The 19,185-nt window shown below is 45.5% G+C and overlaps 1 protein-coding gene across 1 annotated transcript; it reads right to left on the bottom strand.

Annotated features, from left to right (window-relative positions):
* Positions 1-1,907: 1,907 nt before the first annotated feature.
* On the bottom strand, positions 1,908-16,717 carry klf13 (Kruppel like factor 13). Its single transcript, XM_070971585.1, has 2 exons — positions 15,790-16,717; positions 1,908-4,557 (listed from the first exon to the last, which is right to left on the bottom strand). Exons 1-2 carry the CDS (start codon positions 16,265-16,267, stop codon positions 4,235-4,237), a joined length of 801 nt encoding a protein of 266 aa, XP_070827686.1. The 5' UTR covers positions 16,268-16,717; the 3' UTR covers positions 1,908-4,234.
* Between the last annotated feature and the right edge of the window lie 2,468 nt (positions 16,718-19,185).

Here is a 19,185-nt window from a genome sequence, read left to right as displayed (position 1 = left end):
GAAGGGATGTTTTAAATATTTTTGAACACAAGTAATAAAAATAAAGGTTTTACTGTTTCCTGGAAAGATTACTGGTTGAATCTACGAGCATGTGCAGGACCCTGACGACATGGGATGATTAAATGTAGCCCAGTGTTGTTTTGTTTTGTTTTGTTTTTTTTGCTTTTTTTTTTGTTTGTTTTACAGAGAAAAAGTCTCTTTCTTTCTTTCCTTCTGCGTTCAAGTAGGGGCAAATAAAACCACCGATCATTTGTGCTACTCATCAAGCAAACGTAAGCTACATGATGGATGTTCTGAAAAGATATGAAAGTACAACAAAAATCAAATATTTCAAGAGGTATGATTTCTGAAAAATATACAAGCTTGAACACGTCATGAGAGACAAAAACGAAAAGCAATTACAAAAATGATGACTACATTGCTAACTCACAATGCTGTGGTCTCTATTCTTATGGAAAACTTGCAAAAGAATCTACATAATAAAGAAAATTAGTCATTCCATCTGAAATTGTCGTACAAAGAGGTAAGGAAGTTTCCTTTTCTTATCGTCACCTCGAACAATCCTTTCAGTTTCTGACTTGGAGGAATTTTTGGATAGCAGGTTAAACTGGAATAACCCGCATCCTGACATCAACAGAGCATTAACTGTGTCTGATTTAAAGGGGTGGGCCCCATCAACAGGGCTAAAATTAGGTCTTTCTTTATTAAAATACCGTGCCGTTGAACAGCCCGGCAAAAACAGTCAACCTTAATGCTGTGATAAATTCGAGAGAGTCGCTGAAATGACCTGAAGACGATGGAAAAATCGAGAAAACAACAACAAAATAAATCAAACACGCTGTACACCTTTCTCCAGACAGGTTAATAATTATTTGACAACAAAAGCAAGTACAGTAAAAATGGACAATGTACAAAACTGTGTTCAATGGCCTTTTGTGTTGAATTATTCAAGTAGATTTGGTACAGTGAGAATAAAAGTTATGAGACACTCTGCCTGTGGAGGCCTACATGTCACCGGTGCAGTATGGATGGATGGATAGACTGGGCTGTTCACACTGTCACAGTCGGTTTGTTTTCAGATGGTAGGAGCTTCCTGCCACCTACTGTAAGTCCACTGACACGAAGGGTCAAAGGTGTTTAAAGGGGCGTTTCACTGAAAACCGCTCCAGAGTGCCCAGTGCTTACTAAGGCTTATAGCAGGACCGCAGGATGTTACAAAGACATTATAGGCAGGAGCTGAGCCCGTATGGAGGCGTTCCTGTGTTTCCAGTGTGGTTGGACACTGACCAGCAGTGAGCACTAAGCACCCAGGAACACCGGTGGGGGTGGGGGGCTGTCAGACATTTCCGTGCAGCAACTTATGTTTAAACAAAATCCACAAACTGTCCCATATCTGCTTTGCGGATGTCGACCCTGAGGTAAATGTGCAGATTATGGGTTAAAAAGTGATCGAGGGTGAGCTACTCTCAAAAAAAGTTTTGGGGTTTTTTTTGCAAGAGAAAGTTACAAACCAAGTCCAAAAAAAGAGGGGGGGGGGGAAAGCACAAAAAGCTGCTCAACAGCAATTTGAAGAATTCGTGAAAATCAGATTCTTTTTCAGAAATGGTGAAAGTAAAACCCTCTCAGCACCTCTTTCACTAAGATCTGCCGACCCGTGGCATTCAAAGTGTCATCTCGCAGCCTGGAAACTAATTTAACATCTTACGGAGGGTTGCTTTTTTTTTTTTTTTTAACGTGGTGTTTTGAGGAAACTACTGCATTCAATCTAAATAAGGGGTGTTTTCTTTCTGGAGGATGACAGAGCTGATTCTTCACAACTTTAAAGAGAGATGGCTGCTGTGGAGGACGAGGGACAAGGCCTACCATTCATGAATCTTACACCTGCGAGACCGCCTCAAAAAACCCTCAACGCTTCCAAGGCAAAGTTGTTAACATGCATATAGTGTGAAGCGCAGGACTGCAGGGCAAGAGTCGGTCGGTAGGTTGAAGCTAGCACATGCAATTCATGATGGCAACAGTCTGGAGGGGTCTGACAGGACCAGATACATGGATGAAACTATTTCCGACCAAAGCATTAAAAGAAAATGTAGGCATAACACAGACTGGCGGGGCTGCAGCAGTTTTGATAGTGGTGCCCGTGTCCATGGAAGGTTTACTGTGCCTTTTGCCTGACTTATTGAGGCATGTCTGTCTAGAAACACAAGTCAGCTTTCTCACGGGACATCTGAGCTTCGCAGGCAGGACAACGTGAGGCTGGTGAGCGCTGCACTTTGCTGATATGTTCATTTTGGTTCAAATGTTTTTACAACAGTTTAAAAGCCCCCTTGTTTCGCGAGAGAGAAGTTTGAAAGCAGCTGTTTGAGAGCTCTGGTTGATCGGCGCGACTGCGGAGCGACATTTTTCCTTGGCATTGTGAAATTTGACTCTCCAGCAGTAGTAGAGGATTTCTCCCTGTGCTTAGGATGGAGTTGAGTACATCCCACCCACACTGCTAGCAGCGTCTAGGTAGTACTGTTGTTCATACACTTTCTGCTCTTATCATACAGGTTGGATCAACCACTAATTACAGCCATTTTTCCGCTCACAGTTTCTACAGTTGGAGGCAGGGAGGGAGTTGGGGAAGGTGGCTGCGACTGGGTGTCTCCTCCTCTGTGCTGCTCAGCTCATGATAAACCTCTCCTCTTTTATCAGGACCTGCCCTCTCTTGCCTGTCTGTTGCAGATAGCTGCTTTGTTGGCTGTGTGCTCCACCACGTCGCAGCCCAGCCCGGGCTCTGCCCAACACTCTCTGGCCTACATCTGACCCCCGAGTTAAGCAGCCTTGCGCAATTTGGGAGACTTGGAGCTTCACCACCTTCTAATAGGACAGGTAGAGCCAGATGGGTGAGGGAGGAATGGCGTGTTAGCGCTCCTCCTGCGGGCTGTGAATAGCTTCTTGTGGGATGCAGCTGTTTCCTCCAGGGAGGCCACAAAAGGCGAAGGCAGGAGGAGGGAAGTGAGCAGGCCGTCTGGCTCTACCTGTGATACTGCCAAACACCGGCCCCAGGCCTCAATGAAGGCCGGCTTACAAGACTGAATAGAAAGCTTTCATTCACTCTTGTCTTTGGTACTTTTTCCTATGTGCTTGAGAGAGGGATAAACATTGTTTCAACTAAAGTCCCTTTGTGTCCATTTTGTGTGAAATAGCGGCTGATGATGCAGCGCTTTCTTTTTTTAAGAAGAAGCATGAACAGCTGCTTTGAAACTTAACTGTCTCTATTTAAAGGGCCTAAAGGTTCTTCAACTGAGTGTATTTATAAAAACTGTCAACCCAATATAATCCCGATCCTCCCACAGTGCAGATTTACACAGTATATACTGCACACGCCGCTGTTTAATGACATAAATATTTAACCCAGTGTAACAACAACTGAATATTAGCGTTGCAGTGGAGGAACAGATGTGTTTTGCTTGCTGAGGTGGGACACAGCATTTTCATGACATATGCACCCCCTCCCCAGAACGCAAGGGAGAACAGGACAGGAGCCCTGTGAACGACTGAGCGCTGGGCTAGTTTCCTCGAAACGTGAAAACCAACGAAAAAACAAAGAGTGCAAATTGTGTTGAGTGTAAGGCTGCTATATATGTACGGTATGTTTCTCTTCACCATGTTCATTCTTTCAAGCTAACAAGGCCATCCCTGAGCAGGGCGTAAAATTCAACCCCTGTTGAATTTCAGAGTAAAGTGATGAGTATATTGTGCAGTCAATGTGAGTACTGTTAAGTACTGTGGTATTACAGAAAGAGCAACTGTCTTCAATCCTGAGGTGTGTGTGTGTGTATGTGTGTGTGTACCCCCTCTCCTCACCCGTTCAAAATAAAAAACTAAAACTAGGAAAAACAACCAAAAAAAAAGAGCCATTTTGATAAGACTTGTCAGGGTGTCTGTTTTTTCTTCTAAACCTTGTTTAGCTGACTGCAAACACACATTGGACAACTAGCCATGATCAGAAGCTAAAAAAATACAGACATATGGTACAGAATGTAAATATTGCCATCTGGGAAAGGCATTACCTTCTTTTAGGATCACACAAGTAATTGCACTACAATAAGCAGTTATGTACAGTATGGTACACCACATCAAGCGCAGGAATAGCAAAGGGCGGGGGGGGTTGCTGACAACTGTGCAACACAAGTGTTATGACAAAAACACAGGCCTCCCAGGTCAGAGGCAGAAAGTGCGACAGGGTTTCAGTTTAAGGCGAGTTGGCTGGGCTGAGGGCGGGGCTGAGGGTGGGGCTGGAGGCGTCCGAGCGGCTGTAGTCGCTGAGGGAGCTGGGACGTGTGGTGACGCCGCCGCCGCTGCCGCCGCTGTGGGGCCTCTTCAGCATGCCGGGCTGGAAATCTGAGTGGCGCCGGGCGTGCTTCATCAGGTGATCGCTGCGCATGAAGCGCTTGTCACAAAGGGGGCACCCGAATTTCTTCTCCCCTGTGTGGGTGCGGTAGTGGCGGGCCAGCTCGTCGGAGCGGGCGAACTTCTTACTGCAGTCAGGCCAGGTGCATGGGAAAGGACGTTCTCCTGTAACACACGGGGGGAAGGAGAGGGTCAGTGTTCAATCGCAAGAAGATGGCAACATGGCTCTGAGAACAACAACCCTTTCAATTAGTTCTTGTCATTTATGCACTGCTGACCATTTCAGTTTTTCACGTTTCGCATGTTTTCAGGCCTTCAAGTTCCCCATTGATGTTCATTTTGTGAGGTACTCCGTGAACATCATGCCTGCTGTTATTCTTAAAGCTGAGATGTTTGTTGTGTGGTATTTGCAGGGCTGACTTTTCAAATCAATCCATGCTTTTGGCAATGGCATCAACACGCAACAGTGACAGTGCAGCTTTGACACAAATAAAAACAAATGATCTCAAACCAACTCCAAGTCTCTGCAAGTTGATCTTAACTCTGTACTGAAGCACATGGGAGCCGGTGGCTGCTGAAAGATCGGAACGACGCAATCAAAGCGCAATTTTCAAATCTAAAAATCTAATCTTGGGTGAATGGTGGGCCGGAATGTAAAGCATCTGTGATTTGTAGTAAATGGGCCAAAACATGTTAAATCCACCCTGAAGTGCTTAAGGTTCACAATCCCTTACATACAGTAAGCCTTTTCAAAAAGAAGAAACGAAACACATTGGAACATATGGAACTCAGGGAGGTGCACATGTTCCTGCACTCTGATAAGAAAACTGCTGCACATCAAATTGTTCACCATAACAAGAGACAAGAGACAGTACTGATTGCCAGGTATGAGGTTAATAAGTCATGGAGGCTGCCGTGCACTTCTGACAGACATTTTTCTTCTAACAGAAACTCAGGCTTGCAGAACCAGACGGTGTTGTTTTTTCTGTACATAGTACACTCTGAGTCATCAAGGAATAATGATCACAAGGTTATTGCTGGGCCAAAACCACCCAAGACATTTTCATAATATTATAAAACGTCAGACAAAAAAAGAAGGATGTAGTGAGCCATGGGACTTGGGGGTAAATCACCTAAAAATTGGCGCTGTGCTGGAGGAGCAGACACAGTTTAATTATCTAAGCTCCAGATGCTAATCACACTCACAATGGTTACCCAGCCCATTTTCCAACACGCAACTATCTGTGACTCGGCACATGGGAAATTACACCCTTCCCCCCTCCATCAGGCAATAAAAGTGGGCTTTGACACAGATCTACTCAAAGCCAGATGGTACTATATATCTTGTGGTTTCCTTCCATTCTGATGTGGAAACAGTGTGCGTGGAGCCTGAACGCAGCGCTCTGCATCCACTGCCCAATAGGTCTAATACTGTATTCCATTTAGTTCCATTTCAGTGAGTTTCTGCCTGACAATAGCTACATCCAGCATCTAATTTTACCAGCGTGACATTGCAGCACTATCGTGAAGGACAGGACAGTTTCTTTTAATGTTATGGTTCTTTCCTGAGAAGAAGAATAATCAATCGTCACATGCAAGCCCATACTGGGGATTGGAGGTATGAAAAGGAATAGATGGCGAGATGCGTGCATGTTTATAGGTGGCATGACAAATGAGCACATAAGAACAGGCTTGCCAAATGCTTTCTTTGTTCTGTGGCTTCCCTCAGGGCCACAATGGAAACAGTGCCTGTTCAGCATCAAACACTCATATGCTACCTGATGCCAGTGAGTCTCAAAAACAAGAACTCCGTGCACTACAAGTCTTGGTCCCTCCCCCCCATACTGCATGGTTACAAAACATGCAGACAGACAGAGCAAGTCTAGACAGCCCGGTCTGTGCTCCTGCCTCTGACGCCTCACCTCAGGTCCAGACAAAATCAGTCAACCCTGCCCACAACACTTCATGCGGGCTCATACAGGGCTCAGTGTATGTAAACTCTGCAACTGACGTACAGACATTTGCATGTGCACGTCGCACACAGCCAAAATATCTCCACTGCTCTCACTCTGCTGCTATAGTTAACACACAAAGAAACAATCCGCCTGCTCTGCATGAAGTTATTCATACAAACTGTGGTTGTTTGACCCCGTTACACATCCTGGATTACACCCTGAAGAAAAGGAGGCAGTTCGGCTTTTAAAGCACTAATCTCATTGAAGAGACTCATGATAGTCTGATTTCATACCTTATTAGCAAGAGAAGCAGCCTGTGCTGCCACCTGGCACTGCAAAATGAGTTATTGGCTAAAAAGTGGAGCTAAGCTCTGCGGGCTGCTTAAGGCTCAATAACCAGTGCAACGGATCCAACAACATTAATATTTAACCAGACACCAGAGAGCTAGGCTGAGATATCCAGTCTAACTGCCCTGATACAGTAATGCAGTCATAGTAGAAGCATCAGGTATCCAACAGCAACTCACCCAGACACGACAAATTATTTAGAGCTCCGTGACTTCTCAGAAACTGCAGAATAAACAGACTGCACATTTTCACATCCTGCTAAACTGCTTTTTGGCATTTAGGTCACCGATATGAATATGCATTCAGAACAATCCTGCTGCTTTAATGTCAGCCTTGGAAGATTCACTTACGTAAAGAAAATACATGCAATGCCCCAATTAATTGTTGTGCTCGTTTCATAACATGAGGACTGGGATTTCCATGAGGCAGTAAATAACTATTTCTGGAAACAATGAGGAGGTTTAGGGAACAAACGCTGATCCTGGGAGGAAGTGATGATAGGGGCCATTACCCAGTGTGACAAGAGGATGTCACTGCCCAAGATATTTCAATAGACTGCAGCTATTACTCAGCATCGCTGCTGAAAGAAGAATGCTGCAAGCTACTCCCCGTCTCTGCTCTTATTCCCCACGTACTACCAGTGCTGTCACAGCAGGGCGCCGTGGCGATCGTGACGCCAGACCCCACCGATTGGTTGTTGCATCTCTGGCAGCGTCCACATCCAGGGAGTGGTTTGTCTTTCTCAGAATGTGTCAGTTGCAGAGGGTGGGGGGGTGGGAGCTGCGTAATGAGGGAAGCTTTTCCCTAACGAACACAGTGACCCAGTTACCCGTTAAGTGAGTTACATCATGCACGCAAACTGTACCTCTACTAAGCACTAGTGTCCCCCCTCCAAGGAGATGCGATTATGTCACAGGTACCCTTGTTATATAACTGTTCTCTCAGAGGCCACTGGGTCAGTAAATAAACTGCTCATCTCTGCTCCTCTACCTCTACCCTTCTCTCATTCATGTCAAAAAAGTTTGGCGCCTCCGCTTCTCCAGAAATGGTTAAAAGAAATGGAATCTGAGTTTGCCTCCCCGGTGTAAGGGATGCTGTCTGCAAAGGCGAGATCAAATCTCTCTTTTGACGTGAGCAGCAGTGCAGGAACACAACTCGGTCACCTGCTCCAACAAGGGCTACCAGCATTTCAAAGAAGAGCAGATAACATTCCTAGTGTGTCCTCAGGCATGGGCCAAATTCACACAGCGCACAGCTGAAACCTCCATGTGAGCCTGCCATAAGAGAGCAAGAGTAAATAGCTCTGCAGGGTGAGGAGGGGGAAAAGTAGAGTTCCTGTGGATACGTCAGAGATCACCTTGAAGTTAACTGCGTTCTGCCTGCACAGCGACAACCAGAACAGGAAATATCTTTAACAGAGCTCAGAACAAAAACAAGGTGCACACTAAACCTGCATGGACTTTTAAAGTAAAACAGCTCGAGAAAGTAAAGCTGGAGTCAGACTGTAGGTCACAGCTCATTAGAGTTTGGAGCTACCTCACTTCAGTGCTGGCTTAGTGGCACAGTCAGCTTGGCAACATGAAATGAGAGGGGCACCACTAACTCCAGTGGTAAGGCTCAGCACAATCCTGTAATTTGGTTGCATGTTTACAACAGACTATGACCTGTAACCAACCAGGAGCCAGCTTCTCTGCCAGCAGACAACCATTCATGGGATTTTGGGTAATACCAAAATGACTGCTGAGTCCCTCATCAGCATAAACCACTGGAGCAGACAGGGTTAACCCAAGCGTACCCAGCCGCTCCCTCTACACGTACCACCACATGCCAAGATGATATAAACACTAACGTGTGTGCACAACAATGCATATACGTTAAGGCGTTTGCGGCTCGTCTTTGTGTTGTTCACACAGCACTATATGCAGGCTGTGCTTGAGCAAAAATAACAACAAAGGCTTACAAAGTTCTGTGGTCTGTAGGAAGAGAAAAAAAACAGGCAGCACTGCTTGATTTGAAACACATCCGAGATCAGAACAACTGTTTACGTGGCTATTTGTCTATGAAAAAATTAACTCAGTAGGAGAGGAGTCAAATTACCAAAAAAAAAAAAAATTACTCAGTCAAAACATGTTTTCTCCGAGGCTCCTTTCAGAGTTTGTTAGAAAACAAGAACAAGTCATCTCTGCAGGGGAAATAATGGACCTTTGGGTGGGTCTGGTGCTCCTTATGAGGACTGGTTCAAGCCTGCCAGGAGATAGCTCCAAAAAACAGGCAGCATTTGATCTATTCCCATCTTTTGTCTTTATTGAGAGGGACCTTGCTTGCAGTTGAATAGCCTACCTCCCCTTGTGGGCCTATAGCTGTCAGGTTGTGAACAATAGCAGCAGCCTCGCTCCCAGCAGGAGAGGCACTCCTGTAATGCATTTCAATCAGACAGGCTGTGCGTACTAACCGTAACTCACTCCCCTTGGTCTGCACTGCACAGGGCTATTGACATTCACCCGGAGACATGCAGCGGGGTCCAGTGTGACCGTCTGATTCCTGCACACACTTAGCCATACGTTACTTCATCCCCTTAACTCTTTCAGGGAAAGGCAAGGATAGCATGTCCGCTTTGACCAGCTCATCACATTTGCCTCAATTAGCTAGAGTGGGCACTCTCTTTCGGCCTTGAGTGCATGCTAAAACAACCTGCAGCCTTGATGCGTTGCAGGCAGTCTCCTTATCTTAAACCCTGGTTAACTGAGCACATGCAGACAGCTGCAGCCATTAGTGGGTGTTTACAGTTTGCAGAAGCAGGTGGGAGCAGGGATGCCCCATCATCCGTGACTCTCACTCATACAGCACAATGCCAGCTCATACCACTGATGGAGTCTGACACTATAGCTCATATGAGACAGACGTCCCTCGCTACCCAGCGCCAAACAAAGAGCCAATGCCCTGTTCCTGAGAGGCCTCACTACACTGCGATAAGAGGAGATGCAGGCTGGAGATAGTGCCAGCTGTCCAGTGTTATACCTGCGCCTCTGAGAAATATTTTCATGTCTCACAGAAAATGATTATGCCCTCCTTCCCCCAAGACTCCGCAAAACACTCCTCATCTCGTGACGAGGGCCCCGCCCCCTGTGTGTCGTGGTCTGCCACGGTCTGATTTATCACGCTGAGAGAGGAGACACACCTTACATACCGTGGGCAACATAAACAGCCCAGCCAGAGACACAACACTCCCTCTGACATTAGCTCCACAGCAATTTTCAGCCATTCCTCTCTTATTCCAGCTAAGCTGAAAACAACACAGTGGACACAGTCAGAGTCGAACTCCCAGACAGGACCCTGTGAGTGCCACGCTGACAGGGGTGTTCTCCGCTGCATAGGTCACAGCCCTTCAAACGTTAATCAGATTAGCTGCAGATGCAGCTGAATAAATGACCTACATCAATGGAGGGCATTGACAGTGAATATCCTGGTATCTAACCCCACCCCCACCCTGCCGCACTATATATTCTCTGTCTTTCTGCTGCAGATCCCTCCCTTGCATGCAAGATGCAGTTGGCGTTTTTTCACATTGTGCCACAGGTCTGTATCCCTCTCTTCCTGCTGCTGGTAATCAACACCACACCACAAGCCGTGGCCAGGGCTCGGCCTTGCAACACAACACGCTCGAGCACCTATTTTGCTTTGCAAGCTGGAGGAGAGTGGGAGGGGCTGGTGGGGATAGACAGAGCAGCTTTTATAGAACTACTCCAGAGCAAACTAAAGAATACATGAGCCCTGTGGGCCACTGAAAGCAGCATAGCCATGGAACTATGGAACTGCTTGACAGAGGCCTTTCAGTGTGAACCATGCATGCTTGGCTGCTTAATCACAGTTAAATCAGGTTTATATTCCAGCATCAGCGAGGGGCCATCCTAGCTTTACATGGGCACATAACCCTATATTATATGGTAGCATGTGACTGCATGTGCACCAGCACATGCTGGATGTCGTCCATAGAACAGCAACACTGCAGCAGAGGATTAGAACAGGCAAGATGGTGGCTCCACTTTGGTTTTATTTACAACCCGAGGATCAAGTAGATTTAACTAATACCTTGTCTCCATTCAACACATACAGCACTGCAACACACGGCCTTCACGGACCAACCAGATTTGATTCACAAGACGTGCTTTTTAGGAAAATGTTTCATCTTACAACAGAGGAACACTAGAATTTGTGCATCAGTAAATTTCTAACAAGATGAAGAGTCTACAGCTAGGCTAGCTTCTCTGTGAGGCTGTACTTAGGCTCAGAGGCCTTTTGAATGCTAATGTTAGCATGCTAACATGCTCACAAGGACATGCTGATGTGAGTAGCTATTACTTAATGTTAATCATCTTAGTTTAGTGTGTTGCTAACATTGATAATTACCATTAAACACAAAGTACAGTGGGGCTTGACGGGAATGTCGTTAGTTTTGATGGTATTATTCATGAACCAAAGTACTGGTAAATTACAGATTTGATGATGCTGGCACAGAATGAAAAGTCAAGGATCACCAAAATTATTATAATTCATCCAGAGGGCACCATGTGCCGAAATTCTGCATCAAATTTTATGGTAATCTGTCGAGACATTTCACTCTGAACCACATACGCCAACCACATAGTCCTGCAGAGTCATTAGGATTCATCATCTGGGAATCATGAATGTCTGTGCAAAATTTCATGGCAATCCATCACATAGCTGTTGAGATATTTCAGCCTCGACCAACGTGGTGAACCGACCGAAACAGCGCTAGCATGGCAAACACATTTGTAATTCACCAGAATGGAGACAAATGGAAACTGTTGAGCATCTCCTGACTGAGGAGTCATCGTTTCATCACATGTCAGGAGAAATGTGGCTCAGCTGGGTGGGATGGTGGAAATCCTGCTGTGTGGCAGGTAGACAGACTGACCTCTTGTGCCCCAGGAGGGTTTTTACCCACTGCTGTGCCAAGGTCAGGCTGAAGCAAGAGCAGGAAAACCCCATCTCCACCCTGCTACCTCATCATTGCCACCAGCCACACAGGAACACTGTGCACTCTGTGCAGCAGTGCAGCCAAATATAAAACCACTGGCAGGGATGCAGTATACATAATCAGAGACTCCTGCTTCTTTTTTCCATGTGGACTTTGGGATAATTTCATGTTTAAAAAAAGTGCCATTAACCACAGTTATTCGGCTGAAAATAGAAAGCATGCATGAATAACTGGGTCTATATGGCAGTGGAACTGTGCTGCCAGGTGGTGCCACTTATTTTTTAGGACAGGGATTTACAGCCATCTCACAGTATTAGAGGTACCCCCAGCAGAACACAAAAGAGGTCCACACAAAACATCAAACCAACTGTAAAATATGCCATTAGGCTCTTTGTCTTTGAGAAACACTGACCCTGTTCCCTGTGATTCCAATATTTTTCGAATAGGTCTTTCACACTGACAAGATGGCCTTTTGTGAGGGCCAGCTGTGGGGGGCACAGAAGGCCCGGGTTGTTCTTTCTGAAGAAGACATGACTTGTAATGAGCTTGTCAGGGGGTATCTCTCTTTGGAGATGGCAGTCTGCATGACACGACCAGAGCAGAGTAATGAGGCTTCACAGAGAACACCATGACCAAAAGACACCTCTTGGGAAAGTGGGTCTTCATCGTTAGAGTCGGTTATGTATCTTAAGACAAAGAGTCTTTTTTGACTCCACGAGAATGAAAACAAACCAGCTGCTTAGAAAGAGTCACAGCCAGTTTCATTCATACGACCTTCATTTGTGCTATTTAAAACTGAGTTTATCTCTACATCTATGTCACATGGTGGCATTTTCCATGCTGCAGGATAAGTGTATGTACTGGGAGAAAAACCCCACCTCCCACACCAGGAGATCAGACAAAAGCTGTCTGGTAACCTTAGACCCCTAAACTGCGGTGGATTCCTCGCCATCAAACTCAATGCAGGATAATGAGCAATTTAAATTCAGCATGTACACTCATGTCTGCTACATCCTGGAGTCCGCATTACACTGTGTCAGAGCAGACAACTGTGGTTTGAGAAGGAACCTAAAATTAAACCACTTAGTCCCGACTAAGGGCACCAGGAACTTTTTAATACCTTTAAAGTGAAAGAGTTCCCAGTTACTCAGGATAATCCACAGGCCTGACTCTGGACAGTACATTGTTTCCTGATTAACAAACTGCTGTTGAGTTGTTTGTAATGCTTTGAGCACTGCAAATAAACTTTTATTCACCTCCATTGTAAAGCAAAATTCTCATCAGAGGACTTCTAAAACCTAGACAAATGAAGCTGAAACTGTTCCACGGCTAACGGAATATGTAAATTATGAGAACTGACACTTAACAGTGCTTCAGCAATTTGCAAAAACAATGCACAACATGCTGATACTAAAATTATTTACTTAGTTTTCCAAAGTTGCTGAACTGTAATAATTCCTGCATGGCTTAAAAATGACGATGCCCCTCATAAGACATGACTACTGGGTGAAGTTCAGTCTGAGCTGGTAATGGGATTGATTTTTTCATGTGCTGTAGACATCGCATAAGATAAACAGTGCAGCTCAGGTTTCAGCTTCCCTGACGTGCTGACAAATCACACACAGGCATTGCAAAAGCTGGGATGATGAGGCTTTGGGCGTTACAGAAGTCAAATGAGGACGCCTCGTCCCTGGCTCTTTGTTTGGTGTTATAACAGTGTTTTCCCCCCCTCAATTAGATAGCGGTGCTTGGCTGGGACTGACTGTGCTGGAATCCATTCTCTCCTGACTCTGCTAGTATGGGCTGAGGGGAAGCACACTGCGAGAGTCTGGCTCTGTGAAAGCACTGCAAGGTTGGCTGAGGCAGCCCGCCTGAACTCAGATGACCCACATTCTGGGTCTATCCAATCAAATAAGCAGAAAGAATCATTATTTTCAGGATTTATGGGACACAGACCAATCATGAAGCCAGACGCGGGAGCATATCTAAACAGAGAGGCAGGCGAAAGGAAACGCTTAATAGGCATAGAGACAAGGGCAGGGCTAATATGGAGCAATAAAACTGCACTGAAAACACATGGTCGAGGCTGAAGGGAAGCACACAGAGGGCTGGGGGCTGGCTGCTGCAAGTCTGGGTTAGACGAGGCAGCTGAACTGAGATGACTCACGTTCTGTGACTACCCAATAAATACGCAGAAACCATCCTCATTATCAGAAATTATAGGACACAAACCAATCACAAAGCCAGACACAGGAGTGTGTCCCAAAAGACGGGAAAGGCTTAATAGGCAAAGAGACAAGGGCAGGGCAGACAGACAGAAATAAACCTGCACTGAAAGGCACCGAGCAGATGATACAGACATGTTGTTCCCTTTTGGAAGACATTTGACTAACGATACAGGAACATTACACCTTCATGTGCATACACAAGACAAATCAGTGCTCCATTCTCTTGCTTGTTCCTGACAAACACAGATTACACTCCACTGCAGCCAGCACCAAGTTGCAGCTGATGGATAGAAGGCGGTGCATAAGCAATCCTCAAGAAGAAGAATAAAAGAGAAGCGTACCACCACAGGAGGGTCCACCATCTACAAAGAAAATCACCATATTACAGCCTGATGGTGTTCTTATAGTGTGTACTTAAAGATTTACAGTCACAGCACGCTCTGTTATGCAACATATGGCATCCATGTGTAATTCTTCTATAGGATAATAAATCTAGTGATATGAGGACACAAACCAATGACAAAGCCAGACAAGGAAGCTTATCCAAAGGAAGGAGAGAAGCTTAACAGGCAACAAGACAAGATTTCCCCCCTGAGAGGATGGATCCCATTTTTAATATTGAGACAAATGAGGGATCATTGTGAGGGGGGGAGAGAAAAAGGCTCAATGCAAGGAGATAACTCACATATTTTGAATTCTGTGCTGCAGTTTCTCTTGCACACATCTCTGCAGAATGACGCGTCTATACGACTGAAATATGGGTCAAGTTCACACCAGGTGTTTCTCAAGTGATCCAGAGATGTTTGTTGTCTGTGCTCTACGGCTGATGTGCGTTTTGTGTGTGTGAGGAATGGAGGAGGGAAGAGGAGGTTGCTGTGAGCTGCAGTCTACAGAGCACAGAGCAGAGGCTCCTCAGTCGAGGCTCAGCTAGCTGAGTCTGTTGCTGGCCAGATCAGCTGGCGGTCTATCTAGCGGGGGTGTGGCACATCACAACAAAGGGCTTTGGGCAGACAGGCGACTGCACAGCTCTTATCAGCCCCCCAATTTGAGTCGATCTACATCTTTCCCCCCCTCTCTCTCACACACAGTAGCCTATCCTGCGGAATGCAAAGCGCAAACACGGAGGTATGGTCCTTCAGGAAAGTCAAACGCACCATACAGCTGATCTGGAGCGCATGATAGCCGCTCACTCTGCAGTGTAACGGTATACTTCACTGGGTTGATCTTGAAAACTTTTTCTTTTTTCAGTTTGCATGCCCATGTCAGCGCACGCTTGGCTTATTCTGCGACGTGCACATGACACTTTTCTGGCTCGCGTCGCCGTGAAACCCAGCAGAAGTTGACGTTAACGACCGCGCGCAGGAGGACGCGCTGGAAATGGGATCTGTGTCATTTTGTTGTGCGTTTGCACTGCAGTTTCGGTTTGTACACACTGGCCAATGCAGGGGGGTGGGAGGGGGGCCTGCATCGCAAGAGGAAAGCGGCGACAAAGCTCGGAGACTTGAGTGGGAGTGGCACTATTTTCGACTCCCTCCCTCTACCGAAATTAAAAGGACATTTCGCAAAGTTCACAGAACTTAAAAGGAACAATGCAATCATTAAACTGTGCGCCAGTGCCGCTTTTAACTCCACTGCATGTGCCGACTGTTACCTTTCCGGGCGGATCAGTGGACATTTACGCATATATGGCTCGATGAAACACAGCAGTCAGTCACAATCCTCTGCACAAATATCGCTCTGGCTGTCAGAGAAACCGCACTTCTCACCAGTATTCTCAGTTTTCATAATGCCGTCCGCTCTCACACAGGCGAGCTGCTACAATAAGTCACGGTCACAGCAACAAACATTCGCATCCGATGACACTGACCTGTATGTGTCCTTAGGTGGGCTTTGAGGTGGGATGATTTGCCATAAACTTTTTCACAACCTGAATAGTGGCATTTGTGCTTTTTCTGAGGTGATTCTTGCTCAGTTCGACCTCGCGATCTTTTGCCTCTTTGTTTGAGCGAAGGATCGGAGATGGTGGTAGGTGTGGCAGAGTTTCCATCATCTATGAGGCTCGGCATGCTCTCATCCTTTATTTTTGCCTGCTCGGCAACATTGTTGGGAGTCTGCTGGTTAAAATCCGCCAGAATCCGCGCCACCACAAAAAGAGAGGAGTTATCTTTCACCAAAGGCTCTTTAATTTCCTCCCCGCTCTTGGAGGAGGACGGGATTTCTGGTTTAATCTCCCTATTCCCTTTAGGAGCGTGAACAATTGCACGACTGGACATTGAAACAAGGCACTCTGCTGCAAAGTGATCCATTTTGTCTTTGAAACAGCCCCCTCTGCTCCTTAATGACATTCAAAAAATAAAATGATGGCGTGTGGGGAGAAAAAAAAAGTACTTGTTCCGTGGTTCCCTTTGTGTGGTGGTGGTGGTGGTGGTGAGGAGGAAGAGGAGGAGGAGGAGGAGGAGGTCGTTCTCATCAGAGAGAACTGACTTTATGATCTTACCCGGCTTTCCAATATCATCAACATCCTGCGAGAGAAACGCCTCGGACAAAAATGCAGACAAGTCCACTCAGAGAGAGACAAACGCGAGAAACCCACTGTCCTTGTCTTAGTGCAACGACGCTGGAACCAGGACCTCCACAAACTTAGATGTGTTAACTCCCATCGCGGCTACACACACTCTCCAGCATAGTGAGCGCGTCTCCTGAGCGCCTGTTCCTGCTGGTTGTATCCATGCTGGGGGCGTGTCGACCGGCAGCGCTCGGCAAGCATCGTCAGAGCAGCCGCTCATTCATTGGGCACTGCGTGTCCCCAAATGCACCGAACAAGACGAGTTACTTGGAAGTTTCACCTCAGGTTGCATCCATGCATTCAGATGATGTATCTCAACGGGCGACACGGCCGTGCACTGCAGATGCCTTTAGGTGGAATATACGGCAATAAAAATACAGATATTTAAGCGGATGGGTGGGTGGGTGGGTGGAGGGGTGAGTCTGCAGCATCCTGCCCGAGCTTGAACACCGAGATCTTTTGTAGCATTTGTTAATGGATGCTGTTTGTTAAGCTTGCCACTGTTTGTTTGATATTAGGCTGCTGATTAGTCGATTGATCGGCCTAAAACAGTTTAAATAAACTAGCGTGAGGCCCAGTCGATGTCTGCAACTTCTATTTTTTCAGTTTGCAATGATGTAAAACAAAGAAGAGCAACAATGGAGAAGCTGAAACCAGAAGCTGTGATCCACTAAGTGATCAAATCGGCTGATAATTTTGGTCCACTATTGGTGAAAATGAAATATACTTAAGCGAATTTAGTTACTGAAGATATTAGCTGATGGGAAATTAGTGCTGAGGTGTTAAATTAGAGCAACTTCCTCTTTATACACTGAATGTGCAACAGTAGGGGTCATGCAGTGCAACACAGGCTGCTCTATACATGCAAGAAAATTAGTTGGCCTCTGATTCCCTCTAAGTGGTTCAATAGTTAATACTCCTCTTTTTATTACAGCGTCATAGTAGTTGCATGAAGTAGTTAAAAAGCCTTTACACCCCTTCCCCCCAGAGTCCTCCTCTGTGATGAGGGCAATCTCAATAAGAGCCTTTATGCCTACTGACTTCTCCACTTACATATAATCCAGTCACAAATGAGGAAATTGTAAAGAAAAAGCACACAAGTCACACTTTTCTCAGTCAAATGAGTTGTCTGCTTTGCAAAATGGGCTGCAGCTCATCATCAACGGGACGTCCCTGATACTTGAATATTATCGTGTCACCTTCTTGGAGCGAGCGGCACGCTCTGGGGCCTCTGGCCAACGAGACAGCGCGCCAGCAGAGCGCTCGAACTCTGCAAACTGCCAAATTATTGGCTTCGCCTGCTGAGATTCCACACAGGAAAAATAATTCTTCTTCACAGCCTCTCAAAGGCTTTTAATTACATTCTAGTCAAAGACAGGATGGTGGTGTAAACACGACAACTGTGATAACTGATACACTTGTTCACATTTTTTTCCAGCTTGTCAGTGAAACTTATTTTTCAGAGACCAGAATGCACTGCTTTGTTTTGTAATGCACAATTATCTTGAATATATAAATGCATATATGAATACAGAAGTAGAACAGTTACATCATGTTTGCACTGTGGCCCTGATGACCCCAAAAAGGCATTCAGCAGTTGGTATATGTTGGGATTATGACACATTTTCACATGAAATATTCTCAATGTTACATCAACAGTTTGCACATATTTTAGAGGATGGTAGCTTCTTTCAGCAAACTTGCAATTTACCTCAAAACCCTGCTCAGATCAACTCTGTGGTCTCTGCCAATTGAAAACCAGCCAGCCACCACAGGCAATGTCTTTTTCAATTTATCCTCCAGCAAGAGACAAGTGACACCATTGTGAGGAGGACAGAGTCAAAGCTGTACGATATGAAGGTTTTGTCATTATTAGGCAATCATTTATTTCATGGTGCAAGTTTTACAGTCAGTCAGTAGAAACATGTTTCCAGACTCTTGGAATCAAATCCATAAAACATCAACAATTCATTAGTTTTCAATTTAAAAATTTTCAAGCAGAGGCCAGCCTGGTGTGGGAAATAGCATGTCACCCGTCCTGACAGAAAACAAACCAGCTGATGCTATTGATTAGCAGCAAGGTCACGCTTGAATGTTGCTGTTAACCCCATGCAGCCAAATTAACCCCACTGTTTTATATTAACAAAGATTTCAGGATGCATTTGTTTCAGACTAGGAACATAAGAACATGTTATTTTGGCCTTAATGTTCTCTGATCAGTTTTGCAGCTTTTCATCTCTTAATTATCCATCTCGAAGCCCAATTAAGAGTCTATTTAGACACATTTATAAAGAATAAGAATAAACTTGCACTCTGCTGATACAGGATAAGACCTGCCTTCCTGCAGCAGCTTATGCTCTCCTGTGAGTATGAATGCACACTTTCAGCACTGTGCACAAAAGCCCACACTAGAAAGTTCCCAGTATTCAATGTGAGCAAGGCAATGTGGCATTCAGAAGGCCATCTGGCTGTATTATTTTACATATTCTTTCACCACAAAAACGTGGTGTTCTTGTGTTTCATGTGGCGCTTTGGCGATCTTTTCTAACAAGAGCATGACAAGAGGGCATAGTTCCTCTTTCACAGGGTTATTTCCCAGAGCTGTGTAGAAACTGCAAGTGTTTATCAACTCCCACTGGGTGTCAAGCACTAGAAGACCAAAAGAGACAGTGAGGAAATCAGCTGCAGCTTATACAG

The sequence above is a fragment of the Chaetodon trifascialis genome, chromosome 10 (genome assembly GCF_039877785.1).
Source record: "Chaetodon trifascialis isolate fChaTrf1 chromosome 10, fChaTrf1.hap1, whole genome shotgun sequence".
Lineage (NCBI taxonomy): Eukaryota > Metazoa > Chordata > Actinopteri > Chaetodontiformes > Chaetodontidae > Chaetodon > Chaetodon trifascialis.
This window is presented reverse-complemented; position numbering and strand designations above follow the sequence as displayed.